We start from the raw sequence: 15,602 nt of genomic DNA, 5'->3' as shown, positions 1-15,602 counted from the left end.
AAAGGAAAAAAACTATAGAGACCTGATTTAAAATTCGTTGAAACTATAAGGACTTGTGGATTAATTAACCCTTAAATTTAAACTATCTCTTTATAGTCCCCCAAAGTTAGCATCATTACCCTCACGGCTCACTGATGAATAATGATAACTCACTACTTTTAAAATGATGGCTCATTATTTAAATGCTGTCATATTAATTTTCAATTAAAAATATTTAAGATAAAACCTCATTTTTATCAAAAAAAAATTGTACGAATTTTAATAATTATGAAATAAACAATTTTTACCTTACCGTGAGAGCCACATGTTCTTCGATATTTCTCTCCCTTCAATCCTCACACTATTTGCAGAAAGCTGAAGCTTAAGTTGGGGTGGACTTTTTGGTGTGTACGAAGTCATTGCGTTCAAATTGATCTCATGATGATGATGATGATGAAGAACAAGATTATTAATATATATATATATATATATATATATATATAAAAGACTATTAAACAACCAAGTTCAAATAGACATGTCTGAAATTTTTTTTTTGAAATTTCCTAAAATTATCAATCCTATGTTATGAGAAGCTTAAAATAATAGATTAATTTTGGTGAAACTGTTGGCTCGCTAATATATATATATATATATATATATAACTATATATAGGCCAAAGCTAATATATATATTTTTTAAAGCTTACTAAATGATACTACTGGTACTAATTATAAGAACCAGTTGACTAATTTGAAGAGATTAAGAAAGTAAGTTGAGTTAGTTATTTGTCCTAAATAGGTGTTGTCTTTCCTAAAATATCCTTGCTAATCAAGTATATTAACTAAAACTATCATTGTTAGAAGGGTTACTTTGGAAAAAAATATATAAATATGAGAGACAAAGTAGATTGGGTCTTATATTTAGGATCAAAATAAAAGTTAAAAAGAATCTTATATTAAGAACCGGAGGTAGTATTTTTGTTAGGTAGGGTTGTGACTAGTGAGTTACATGACTTACCCCTTATTAAGGGGCAAGGTGGATCACAATTAAATTGGAAAATGACAAAAAAAAAAAAAGAGGTATGAAATTGTAAATTCCCAATTCAAGAAGTTAAGGGTTGAAAATAACTGAGACAAAAGTAAACATTTTGAAATTCAAAGAAAATATTCCTCTGGTTCTAAATATGAGATTCTTTTTGTAATGTAAATTACACTACAAAAGGAGTTTTATATTTAGAATCAGAAGAGTAACAAAAATGTCTATTTGTTTTTTTCCCCCAGAAAATTCAACCCCTTAGTAGAGATCACCATCAGCAATAGGCCACTGACACCACACTGGCCACTAGCATGATGGTTGCTGGTAGGGTTCCCCCCTTTTCTAGCAGCAACTTTTTTTTGCCATGGTCATTTGAGCCAACCAAAAAAATGGGTGACTATTAGGCCTCTAATGATTTCTTAACATTATAAGGCAATATATATATATATAAGTCAACTCTTTTACTCTGGCTCCATCTCATCACAATAATTTATCTATGAAGTATAAGTCTTAATTGTAAAATAATAAGTCTAAACTTGATATTAACAAAGCATTTTTTTCCTAATACGTAATATGAAATAATATGTAAATTAATTAAAAAGGACAATAATTTATCTGAGAAACTATTATAATATTGAAATTGATACATAACTTGAGATTCTTTTTGCATTATAATATTAATAAACCATTGGTGGTAGCCTAATAGTTACCTATCTTTTTTATTGGCCCAAATGATCATAGGGTGGTGGGATCAAATCTCACCCCACTACTTTCTTCAAATAATTTCCTATTTCCAGGGGGAAAAAAAAAGACTTGATGCCACCAAAAAAACTGCAAGCAGCCACCACGCTGGTGGCTGTTAAAAAAAATGAAGGGATGTTTTATCATTTTTCTTAAATTTTAAAATTTTAATTTTAATTTACTTTTTTTTATGTCATTTTCAATCCTTAACTTTCTGAATTGGAAATTCACAATTTCGGCTTTTCTCTTTCTTTTCTCAATTAAATTTTAAAATCAGTGTGCATGTTTGAGATAACTTCTGGCTTCAAAAGAAGTTTTGGGCATATTCTTAGAATAGAGATAATTTCTCCATAATTTAGTTTAAGACGAGTACCGAAGTCAGTTACCTTAGTTTCTAAAAAGTAAGCTATATTCATGACTTGCAAATGATTTTTTCAAATTCATCTTCGGAGATTAATGGGCATTATTTCGTCGTTTAAGATCCAAATATTTTTCGAACCAAAAACTTTTATTTTTGTTATCAAACTGCAACCAAAACTTGACAATTGGGTGATTAACTGCGTGGAAGCATATTGTCCATTAAAAAAATTTCATCAAATAGTAATTTTTGTAGTAGTTACATATTAAAAAAAAAGTTTCATCAAACAATAATTCTAAGTTAATATACATGATTAGTAATGGTACTTTAAAAAAATACATATTTATTACAAATAACTAACTTAGATAATTTTTTTTAATTTTACTTAAATTAGTTAACTAGCTCTTATATTAATCATCAGAGTAGTACTTTTTCTATGGAAAGGGAATTTGGTGAACAAGGATTCTTTCTCTTAGGCATCTTTTTTAACCAGAGGAGATGATATTTTCATTAATATAAAAACCAAGACATATACAAGCACGAATAGAGGACCAACAACCAAAAAAGGCCAATAGTAGGATATTTTCATTCTTTCTTTAAAGCATCTAAAAACATATAAAATCTAGCATAATTTTAGGATAAAAACAACGCACAACTTGTACAGAGAGAGACCAATTACTCAGATAATCTTAGAAGATGTTTAAGTACTGCTATTATAGTTTGTCAAATTTATGGATAATTGGTATGTGAGATATTTTATTTTATTATTATTATAAATTATTTAGGTATTTAATTAGGAATTAATAAAATATCCTGAGTGTGGCCCGTGGTCAGGAAAAAGGCCCAAGCCCAGTAGGATTTTTATTTTCATTCAGGATTATATTTCTCTGATGGTGAGAATTTAATTATTAGGTTTCGACGGCTAAAAGTTCACAGAGCGATACATTCCGAAATAGTTAACCCTATCTGCTCCTTGAGGTTCCCTGACTGGTGACGGCTGAACCCAGTTGCCATCACTGTGCCTATGTGCCAGTCAGAAGAGACCTGAATCAATTTCATTCTGACTCTTATCTATCTTGCAGCTCTCAAATTAATTAAGCAATAGCTATGGCGAGAGGTAACCCTAATCTTAAAGTCTTCTGCTGTATGTTTTATAAGAGGATTCATTTTGTATTGTCTGGATTGAATATATTTTATATATGTTATTTTGAATCTGTCTTACACGTGGTATCAGAGTCAGGTTAGGTTTTTCTCTACCTATCTTTGTTTAATTTAATGCGTTTTGTTTTATCTGGAATGACCTGACTTTACATGGAATTTACCGTTGTATATTTTATCAATTCCATATAATCCAGATCAGAGATAACTGAAATCCCATCTATTTTCAAACCGTATTGGTTCTTGTTTTTAATACACGAATGTTTACGGGCTGAATGGGATGGAGGAGAATAATTTTGATTCTCCCATAAACCATCACCACATTCGGATAAATCCGAAGGTCCGTTCAAAAATTCGTTTTTTCATTCAGATTTACGTTGAGTTTGAATTTTTACTGAATCTGTATGTTTTTTGGAGCTTCATTTTCGAATTAATGCAAATGAAGGAGATGAAATTTTTATCTCTCTAATGAATTCGTCGCCGACTCCATTGTTCTTGGAGCTTCGAATCTGTAGTCACCCTTACTTCCTTCATATTCAATGTCCTACTTTGATTTTTGCTCGAAATCTTGATTCAAATATGTTTGAATTCTGTTTGTTACTGTTTTGTGAGAATTTCATGGTCGGAGAGCCTCAAAACAGTGTTATTATTGCCGAAAAATGGCCACTGGTTCGCCAGAAACAATGGCAGAATGTTACAGCATTGGCGGCTGTGAAGCAACCCAGAAACAGGTCACAAATTGAGTCAGGAGTCGGGTTAACCTAACCCGACTCCATGAAGAAGAAGATTCGCTGTCAAAACACTGTTGTTTTGGGTCCTGGAGGCTTTTCTGTTTGCTTAAAAAAAAAAAAAAGGAAGTTGTTCAGCCCATTAGTGAAACGCATAGTTTCACTAATTCATGAATGGTGGGCTAACACATTTTGGGCCCTATTTTGGGTTTCGAAATTGTTTTGTTTATTTTTCTTTAGTTTACGAACTGGGACGGATGAGTTCTGGGCCTTTTAGGCCTCTGTCATTTTTTTGGTGACCAATTTCTAATTTTTAGTTTGTTTTAATGTATTTCTGAATTGGGCCAAAAGTATTGGGCTTCTGCCATTTAGTTTTTTTTTCCAGTCTGGGCCATTTTGTTGAAAAAAAAACGGGGGGATTTTGCACAGTGTTGTAATAGTAATGCTTTTGGGCCTTTATTTGGGTTTTTTGTATAGAATTTTTTCCCCCCTCTACTTATTTTCTGGACTTTCGTTTTAGGCTTGAATATTTGTTTTGTTTCTGGATTGCTTATTTGGGCTCTGTTTGGACTTTAAAGTATGGGCCATTTGGTTTTAATTTTCAGAAAATTATTTTGGGCCATTTAATTTGATTTTCCAGAATCTGTTTATGTTAAATAAACCATTAATTGAAAACTGTTCTATTTATTTAAAAATGGTTTTCACGTGTTATTTATTTTAAGCAAATATTTAAATTGCTTAAATAGAGATATAAAAAAATTGATCTTAGCTATTTCACATTTTGTGTAAATTTGCAAAATTGTTTGTTGTATTGTTTATTTGCCTAAATATTTGGATAATGAATTTAGGCAAATTATTATAATTATTTGAATTTTGCAATATTTATTTTAAGTAGAAATGTGCTGAGGTTAATGTTTAAACAATTGTTTGGATGCATAAAATAGTGGGAGGACTTAATATGATAATTAATTGCTTGTGTTCTCCATTAATATTGTGCATATGTTGGATTAAACATGCTCATTTGATATTTGTGATTAGCATGCTTTCTTAAGGAGTAGCCACAGCATCTTTTATCTGTTGCATGCAACATAAATCACATAATGGACTTATAAAATATCAATTGTAATTAAATATGCATTTATAATTAATCTTTGCCCACAGGTAGATAATTATAAATGTATATTTAATTATGGTGGGATAGAATTGCCTTGTATTTTCTAAGTAGCCCACAGGTATTAGGAAATATAAATGCGTTCTAATTCCATCAATATGAGATAAATACATGTTATGCTAATTTCTTTGCCCACAGGTAGAACTTAGTGATACGTATTTATAATTGTATGCTTTATTAATGTTTTTTAAGCATGCAAGGCACAGTTATTGTGATTGTCTCAACTGATTTGTAAGTTTGATGATTCTCTAATATTGCAGCTTCATTTTCTGTTCCTAACCTGATTACTGATGCTAGTAACAAGATCATTCTGGATGGTACTAATTACCCTGATTGGAGGGAAGATATTGCCTTGCAGTTTGGTTGCTATAACATGGACTTTGTCTTGGAGACTGAAAGGCCTCCCAAACCAGCTGATGACTCGGCTGATAAGGATTACTATGAACATTGGGAGAAAACCAACCGCCTTGCTCTCCTGATCATTAAAACAAGGATTGCAAGGGGTATTTGGGGAGCAATCCCTAAATGCGAAACTAGTAAAGAATACGTGGAAGCTGTCGATAAACAGTTTAAACTGACAGATAAGTAGATGGGAAGTACCATCATGTTAGAGCTATGTGCTATGAAGCTCACAGGTATTAGTGGAATCAGGCAGCATATTATGAAAATGAGAGATCTATCCTCTCAACTGAAAACCTTTGAGATGGAACCAATTGAGCAATTTTTGGTGCAATTAATTCTGAACTCCCTTCCTGCACAATTTGATGCCTTTAAGGTGTCTTACAACACACATAAGGAAAAATGGTCAGTAGATGAACTACTGTCTATGTGTGTGCAAGAAAAAACTAGGCTGTTGATGAGTGGAAAGGGTGCATCAAAAGAAGCTCATCTGGGAGAAAGTTCCAATAAGGGTGGCAATAGGAAGGGAAATAAGGATGATAAGAAGAAGAAGAAGAAGAAGAAGAAGAAAAGAATCCCTCCTGCTACTGCCTCAAATAAGAAGGATGCCAGATGCTTCTTTTGCAAGAAGAAGGGCATATGAAGAATGAGTGCTCCAAGAAGAAGGCATGACTTGAACGTAAAGGTATGTTTACTTCTCATGTTACTTTAGAATCTCATGCTATTAATGTTGATGATGACACATGGTGGATTGATACTGGTTCAATGATCCACATTTCCACAACCATGCAAGGCTTCTTAACAAGCAGGCCACCACGTCCGAGTGAGGAATGGGTTCTATTAGGCAGCAGGAATCCAGACCGTGTGGAGTTGGTTGGGACTTATCGTATTTTTTTAATAATACTCATGTAGACCTTTTTGAGACTTTTTATATTTTGACTTACATGAGGAACTTAATTTCCATTTTAAAATTAATTTCGTTAAATTATGATTTGTATCTTGAAAAGGGCTCTATGTTTTTGAGCAGACATCATGTTAAGATTGCAGACATTGCAATGATTGGTGATTTATTTAAAATAATTCGTGATCCTGTTCAATCTTTTACTATTTAACGTGGTATTAAATGTAGTGTCATCAATGAGAATTCTATTAGCTTGTGGCATAGGAGATTGGGACATATCTTCATTGAGAGAATCAAAAGGTTAACTAAGGAGGAAATTCTTCCACCTTTACACCATTCAGAATTTGATTCTTGTGTGGACTGCATAAGGGGAAAGCAGACCAACAAGTCATAAAAGGGAGCTAAAAGAAGTTCTAAATTGCTTGAGATTATATATACCGATATTTGTTGCCCTAATTTAACCACACACGGTCAAAAGTATTTTATTACCTTTACTGACGATTACTCGCGATATATGTGTGTCTACTTGCTTTATAATAAAAGTGAGGCACTAGATGCCTTTAAGGAATACAAAGTAGAAGTAGAAAAACAAATTGGAAAACCAATTAAAATTGTGAGGTCTGATAGAGGTGGTGAATACTATGGTAGGTACACAAATGAAGGACAAGCACCTAGTCCATTTGCAGACTTTCTTCGAGAGCAGGGTATAGTTGCTCAATATACCATGCCTGGCTCACCAGATATGAATGGTGTAACTGAAAGAAGAAATAGGACCTCACTGGACATGGTTAGGAGCATGATGAGTAGCTCCAAACTTCCAATTTTATTGTGGAAAGAAGCACTCAAGACAGCTGTATACATATTAAACAGGGTTCCAACAAAGGCAGTACCTAAAACTCCCTTTGAAATCTGGAAAGGTTAGAAACCCAGTTTAAATCATTTGAAAGTATGGGGCTGTCATGCAGAAGTAAGAGTGTATAACCACAAGAAAAGAAATTGGACCTAAGGACTATAAGAGCTTACTTTGTAGTAAATAAATGAAATTAAATCCCAGTAAATAAATGCAAGTGACCTAAACTATAAAAAGGGATTTTTGATTTTGAAAAACTGTTAATTAAATACTACGAATCAAATTGAAATTAAAATACTTTCTTTTGTTTTTATATAAAAGTGATTAAAATGAATGAAGATTAAAGAAATGAAAATGAGACACACAAGTAACAATGATAATAATCAATCCTCCAATTCAACAACGCAGGCAATCCTCACTTCAAAAGATACGGGAGTTAAAACAATGAATTAAGAATTATAATCAAGCTTTTAATCCAACAACCAAGCCACAAAATATTTTCCCAAAATCCTAATTTACTAACTGCAACCAGAATAGTAAAATAGAATTAAGGATGTTAAAAACCAATGCTTAATTAAAATTCTTAAATCCAAAATAATAGAATTAAAGCTAGCAAGAGACAATATGATCCAAGATTCCAAGCCACCTCAGAAAATCACAATATATTAACTCCAAAATCAATACAAATGTCATAACCACAACATCATAATTGAAATCAAAGCTATAAACAACCCAATGTCAAATGTTAAACAATAATCCAGCCATAAAAATCTCCACAGATAATCAGATTTAACAATACAAAATTTTCTAATAATCAGAATAACTATCCTAAGACCTAGGAATTGTTAAACAATTATTAGACAGGAAATTAAAGCAACTAAAACTCCCCTTTGATGATCCAAGCTCCTGCCATTATTGTTGAATTAGAGAATTGTGAAGCTAGCCACGGTTTGCCATGAAAAATGCCACCTCCAGCAATCTACCATATCCAGCCATGAAGAATATTAAAGGAAGAGTGAAGAAAACCGTCGAGCTTCTCTGGTTCTGTCACTCTGTTCTGCTCGCTGTTGCGCCTCACTCTGTTTTTTTAGGTCTTCTCCTCGCCGCCCAGCTCGCGTTCCGTCTCCGCCAAGATGAAGAAGAGGATTGAATTATTAGATATTAGGGGTGGAGCAAAACGCAGCGTTTTGTCCCCCCTTTTATTATTTTATTATTTTTCTTTTTTTTCATTTATTTTTTTTTTTTCTTTTTATTTATTTTCAAAATCTTTCAAAAATCTGGAAGCAAAAATTCAAAGATAAGGTAGCATTAATTGTCCTAAAAAAATCAATTAGTCACAATTAAACCAAAATATGACAATTTTGCCCCTATAAAATAATAATTCAAAATAAAACAGATTAAATCAATTAATCAATCAATTAAGGTCAAAAGGGACTAATTAAGTTGACAAAACCCATATAAAAGATATCAAAATATATAAAAATAATTGAGTTTGTCAACTCCCCCACACTTAGCCTTTTGCACTCCTGGGCAAAATATCATTAAAGAAGAATCCAATAGAGACACTCAATGCAAGCAAACATAAAACTAACTAAGCATGAATGTGCAATTAACTCAAGCAACCTTTATTCTTAATTAATCAACAATCATAGAATACTTCAGTGCAAAGAAATTAACACAAGAAACATAACAGGATAAAAGAAGAGAAACATAATAGAGCTCACATATGGTACAAGTGTTTCACTCATCTCTCAAATGGGAAAAATTTCACTCAATCCACCTAGATTAGCACCTACTATAAGCTTGTAGAAATTCTAATATCTCCACCACTAACATACCTTAGACTCATGATCAAGGGGACTTAAAGGGTTGTAATGTTGGAAAGCAAGGTCAAATGAATGAAATGAACTAGCAACTGAAATGCATGAGTAATAAAATATCAACTCAAAGTGAGCTTAAGTACAATCATAAAAGAACACCAAAGTACATATTTGAAACTTTTGAAACAGAAATCCTTGCTCTTCAAACACCATTGAATGCCTTATTCAAATTTATTCTTTTGTTGCAACTTATTTTATTTTTCTATATTTTTTATAACTTTCTTTCTTTGGCTTTTTCTAAACATTTTCTTTTTTATTGCCTTTTCTATTTCTTTTTCTTCTTCTTTTTTTTTTTGCTTTTTTTTTTGGCATCCAAACCCAAGAAGGCAAAGATATAGACATTAATGATGTACCTTTCAAAATGAAAAACCAAATGTAACTCATGCAAAACATTTGCTAAAAAGTAGTGAATGGAATGAAAGTGAAGGCTCAAAGGCGTGAACAAAGGTTAAATAAAGTGGTTTGTGTTTGGGTAAAGGTCTAGAAATGAATGCCCCTATCATCTTCACAAATCTAGGTATTAATGCAACTTTGAAAAAGAATCTAGACAAGTTCTAGAAGTTAACCAAAACTAGATAAAAATCACACAAGATGAGAAAATATATGGCTTAACAATCCTTCCATCAAGGCTTTCTCCAAGATGTTTCCTCCTTAAGGATCAAGCTATGAAACAAGGTTAATAACACTGCACTAAAGGCATTCTACTATGCTAATCAACTTAGAACAGAAATTACTCAATTCAAGTGCAATCAAACTCAGCCGTGCAATATTCACAAGCATTGTGCAAAAGGATTTTAAAGAGATGCCCAAGGATTACAAAAGTAAAATTCAGCAATAGAGAAAACAGCAACTCGCCCATACAGCAGTGCAGAACACTGAGACGAATGAAAACAGGAGGACATAGAAACCAGCAACAAAATTCCAAGCAAGAATCACTCTCAAATCATGCGATGCAATTCAGAAATCAACCAATAAAAAAGAAGAGAGCAATTATAGCAGCAATACTTAGAAAACAGGATCAAATCCAAAGGCAAATTTTTTTTTTTTTTGTTTGAAAACAAATCCTAACAAAACATAACACTCACTCCCCCACACTTAATCCTTGCATTGTCCTCAATGCAAGCTTAGACTAAAGATATGAATAATTGGAAGCTCAAAATGTGCAAGGACAAGGTAGGGAAAGTACTAAATGCAACTAATAACAAACAATAAAACAAAACATAAACACCTTTTTACTATTGGCTATGTCCCTCCCCCATACTTATCTCACAAAACAAGCAAGTAATTCAAAAGATAAGAGTTAAGGAAGGAAAGGGACAACCTTTAGAACAAAATCTCTTCAAACTCTTGTAGGAGAAGTTCTCATCCCGGATGAGAAACATATATCTCTTTAGTGTGCTCACTTCTCCATTGACATTTCTTGGTGGTGAGAGTTCCTGCAAGGGAAACATTGAACAAGCAGCAGTATCTAGTCCAAAAAAAAAAACTTGGAAAGATCTAAAGTAGCATAGGTATATCTGAGTGACAAAATCTTCCAAGTAAATATCACACCCAAGAAAGTCAATAGGATTCCTTTCTATATGAATCAAATAATCAGGAATATTTTCAAAAATGTCTTGTGTATGCAAAGCGGAAGATGAAGAATCCAACTGACAATTGTTGGAGTACATCACATCACTTTTACTAACACAAGAGGTGGGTGAAAAAAGAGTGGAAGAAGAAGAAGCTTCATGCAGAATATGATTATGCAATGCAATATTATTATTTACATAGCTACTTAAATCAGGAGACAAGTCACAAGAAAGAATTAGATGAAAAGATTCATTCTTATTTACAATTTTGTCTTTCAAAATTTTTGAATATTTCCATACTAACTCATTAGAAGCATACAACTCAATGGGATTTTCAGAAAGATAATTTCCAAGGCTATGGTCAAATTCACCTTTCTCCACAGCATTAACATCCAAGCAACTCACATCAATATCATGTTTTATATTGTCAGCACTTTTAGTACTAGAAGGCGATGCACATAGTTTACTAAAGTTCTGCTTTTGCGACCCAACAAGTATATCATACTTGTTATCAATGCAATCCATGCATATAGTGTGGGCATTGCAAGAACAAGCTAGAGGTTCGTTCAAATCAAAATCAATTGCACCATCTAATCTAGCACTAGAAAGAGAAGCATGTTCTTCACACAAAGAAACAATGACTGTGCAAGTAACATCATCAACTAAACAACTACTATTAGAAGTGTTCAAGTGAGAATTTTCATTTTTAAACATTTGAGGGGATTCAACTATGATTTCCTCATCCACCTCATTATCACTCACATCATCAATAGCTTCAACAGGAATAGAAGTTATAGCATAAGGATCAATCTCCTCAAGAAGAGGATCAATATTACCTGATGTAGGGCACAAGTCCTTATAGGTTTGTAGATGCTCTTGCTTCATCTCAACTTCTTGTATGAGTAAATCTGGGCACTTTGGTTCATCCTTCCCATTCTCAGATTCAATTTGAGCTATATCACTCAAGGTCTTCTCTAATGCACTCTTACATTCTCCTAACTCTTCCTCTAATTCCTTTGAGATTCCAGATATCTGTGCTTCTTCAAGTAATCCATGGTAGTATGAATTTAAGCGGTCATAAGCTTCTCTTAAAAATCGTATCTGGTCCTTCTTAGGAATAATAAGAAATAGGTCAGGTTCATTGAATTGATGTTCATGAGATTGGGAAAGAGAATGGTACTTGGATTGGGATGAGGGTTGGTGGTAGTATTCATATGGAAAAGGAGATGGTTCTTGGTGGTATGTATACGGTGGAGATATATGATTAAAGTATGGTGGGTGAGGTGGGAGTGATGGGTTAGGTGATTGATGTAGAGGATGGTTCATCCAAGAGGGATCATGGGTATAGATGTGATTAGGCATTTGAGACTCTAGCTGAGCTTGGAAGGAGTCCAATTGTTGTAACAACTCTTCAATCTCTTGAGAGCATGTTGAATTAGAAGGTGCTTCATTCCATGTACTATTTCCTGCAAAAAAATGAGAATGCGAGGGTAGATTATAATTGCTATTAAACCAAGCCATGAGCCACACAATCAATTCCTAACAAAAGCCAATCTAAAGAAACTCAAAATAATCCTAAAAAGCTAGAAAAATCAGAAAAACAACACTAAAACACAAAAACAGAAAAATCTGGAAAAATTCCAGAAAAGAAAGAAAATTAGAAAAAGTAGGGAAAACGTTTGAATTTGGCTAAAATTTGCTAGGGCTAATAGCTTGGCTATTAGACTTGCTTAAAATGCCCAAAATATTTAGAATACCAATTTTTAGAATTTTCTGGGCGAAAAATTTTTTTTAGTTCCAGCAAACTGATTTTTTTGAAAACTCATATTTCTGCCAAATTTTGGATGTAGACCCAACATTATGATGCAAAGACATGCAAGTTTCTATATCTATATGCAAAACAAAGAAAAATCAAGATATTTGGTTTTATTTTTGAAAACTTTTCTATGCATATGGAAGAAATGCTATGAAAAACCAAAAACAAATGCAAACTATTAAAAAAAATGAAAACTAAAAAGGCTCAACAAATGAACCCCAATCAAAGCTACTTGACACTTAATTACTAGAGAACCAATTTCTTCGCTCCCCGGCAACGGCGCCACTTGAAGTTAACTACCCTTAATTTGTCGCTTTGGGATTACTCCAAAAATTAACCAAATTAATGCAATATAGTGCACAATCCGGGTCGTATTCACTTTGAGGAACCGAAAATAAAATTAAATCCCAGTAAATAAATGCAAGTGACCTAAACTATAAAAAGGGATTTTTGATTTTGAAAAAATGTTAATTAAATACTACGAATCAAATTGAAATTAAAATACTTTCTTTTTGTTTTTATATAAAAGTGATTAAAATGAATGAAGATTAAAGAAATGAAAATGAGACACACAAGTAACAATGATAATAATCAATCCTCCAATTCAACAACGCAGGCAATCCTCACTTCAAAAGATACGGGAGTTAAAACAATGAATTAAGAATTATAATCAAGCTTTTAATCCAACAACCGAGCCACAAAATATTTTCCCAAAATCCTAATTTACTAACTGCAACCAGAATAGTAAAATAGAATTAAGGATGTTAAAAACCAATGCTTAATTAAAATTCTTAAATCCAAAATAATAGAATTAAGCTAGCAAGAGACAATATGATCCAAGATTCCAAGCCACCTCAGAAAATCACAATATATTAACTCCAAAATCAATACAAATGTCATAACCACAACATCATAATTGAAATCAAAGCTATAAACAACCCAATGTCAAATGTTAAACAATAATCCAGCCATAAAAATCTCCACAGATAATCAGATTTAACAATACAAAATTTTCTAATAATCAGAATAACTATCCTAAGACCTAGGAATTGTTAAACAATTATTAGACAGGAAATTAAAGCAACTAAAACTCCCCTTTGATGATCCAAGCTCCTGCCATTATTGTTGAATTAGAGAATTGTGAAGCTAGCCACGGTTTGCCATGAAAAATGCCACCTCCAGCAATCTACCATATCCAGCCATGAAGAATATTAAAGGAAGAGTGAAGAAAACCGTCGAGCTTCTCTGGTTCTGTCACTCTGTTCTGCTTGCTGTTGCGCCTCACTTTGTTTTTTTAGGTCTTCTCCTCGCCGCCCAGCTCGCGTTCCGTCTCCGCCAAGATGAAGAAGAGGATTGAATTATTAGATATTAGGGGTGGAGCAAAACGCAGCGTTTTGTCCCCCCTTTTATTATTTTATTATTTTTCTTTTTTTTTCATTTATTTTTTTTTCTTTTCTTTTTTATTTATTTTCAAAATCTTTCAAAAATCTGGAAGCAAAAATTCAAAGATAAGGTAGCATTAATTGTCCTAAAAAAATCAATTAGTCACAATTAAACCAAAATATGACAATTTTGCCCCTATAAAATAATAATTCAAAATAAAACAGATTAAATCAATTAATCAATCAATTAAAGTCAAAAGGGACTAATTAAGTTGACAAAACCCATATAAAAGATATCAACATATATAAAAATAATTGAGTTTGTCAGGGGCTGTCCTGCAGAAGTAAGAGTGTATAACCACAAGAAAAGAAATTGGACCTAAGGACTATAAGAGCTTACTTTGTAGGCTATGCAGAAAAGTCTAAGGGTTATAAGTTTTATTATCCTACACCTTCAAAACGTTTTGTAGAATCTAGGAATGCTAAGTTTCTTGAGAATGATGTGTTTAGTGGGAGTGATCAAATAAAAGATGATCACATAGAAGAAACCATTAACACAAATGGTGAGGGAACCTCGATGGTCAATAACTCTCATCCAGTTAGAGCTGTCATAGAACATAGTGTAGATCCCATAACACAAGTTGACAATACTGGATATCAGGAACATATGCAAGTTGATCAACCTGTCACACAATCTGAACCACCACAGAATGTGACAGGGGATGTTCCTAATGAGCAATCTGAACCAACTCAAGAAGTTGAATTAAGAAGGTCCCTAGAAAAAGAAGACCAGTATTACCTAGTGACTATGTTGTGTACTCTGCTGAAATTGACTGTGATGTTAGCATTGAAAATGATCCTTTGACATTTACTCAGGCTGTGAAAAGTGGAAACTCCAAATTGTGGCATGACGCCATGATTGAAGAAATGAACTCAACGACAAACAACCATCTATGGGAGCTTGTAGAGTTACCTAGTAGGTCTAAAGCCATTGGCTATAAGTGGGTTTATAAAACCAAAAGAGACTCACAAGGTAACATTGATCGTTACAAAGCAAGGTTGGTTGCTAAGGGTTTCACACAAGTGGAAGGAGTTGATTACAGAGAAACCTTTTCTCCTGTATCAAAGAAAGATTCTTTCCGCATCATCATGTCACTGGTTGCACATTTTGACTTGGAGTTATACCAGATGGATGTTAAGACTGCCTTTCTCAATGGTGATCTTAAGGAAGAGGTCTACATGAAGCAACCTAAGGGATTTGTTGCAAAAGACAAAGAACATATGGTGTGCAAGTTAAAGAAATCGATCTATGGTCTAAAGAAGCTTCACGACAATGGTATTTAAAGTTCCATGAAGTGATCACATCATTTGGTTTCGATGAGAACATCATGGATGAGTGTACATACCATAAGGCTAGTGGAAGCAAAATCATATTTCTGATTTTATATGTCGATGACATATTGCTTGCAACCAATGATCTTGGGACTATTGCATAAGGTAAAACAATTCTTGTTTAAGAACTTTGATATGAAGGATATGGGCGAGGCATCTTATGTCATTGGAATTAAGATCCATAGGGATAGGACTCAAGGCCTTCTAGGCCTGTCTCAAAAAGCCTATATAAATAAAGTTA

The 15,602-nt window shown here is 33.0% G+C and overlaps 2 protein-coding genes across 2 annotated transcripts; both read left to right on the top strand.

The window, feature by feature from the left end:
* The first annotated feature begins 3,220 nt into the window (after positions 1-3,220).
* Positions 3,221-5,759, top strand: LOC114744258 (uncharacterized). Its single transcript, XM_028932447.1, has 2 exons — positions 3,221-3,257; positions 5,431-5,759. The coding sequence occupies exons 1-2, from the start codon at positions 3,221-3,223 to the stop codon at positions 5,757-5,759; spliced, it is 366 nt and encodes a 121-aa protein (XP_028788280.1).
* LOC114744249 (uncharacterized) lies at positions 5,760-6,212 on the top strand. The gene has a single exon (XM_028932437.1). The coding sequence runs from the start codon at positions 5,760-5,762 to the stop codon at positions 6,210-6,212; it is 453 nt and encodes a 150-aa protein (XP_028788270.1).
* Positions 6,213-15,602: the final 9,390 nt, after the last annotated feature.

Source organism: Neltuma alba, unplaced genomic scaffold (assembly GCF_004799145.2).
Source record: "Neltuma alba isolate B1F8T4 unplaced genomic scaffold, ASM479914v2 tig00000684_pilon, whole genome shotgun sequence".
Classification (NCBI taxonomy): Eukaryota; Viridiplantae; Streptophyta; class Magnoliopsida; order Fabales; family Fabaceae; genus Neltuma; species Neltuma alba.
Note: the sequence above shows the minus strand (reverse complement) of the source record. Positions and strands in the feature narration are given on the sequence as shown.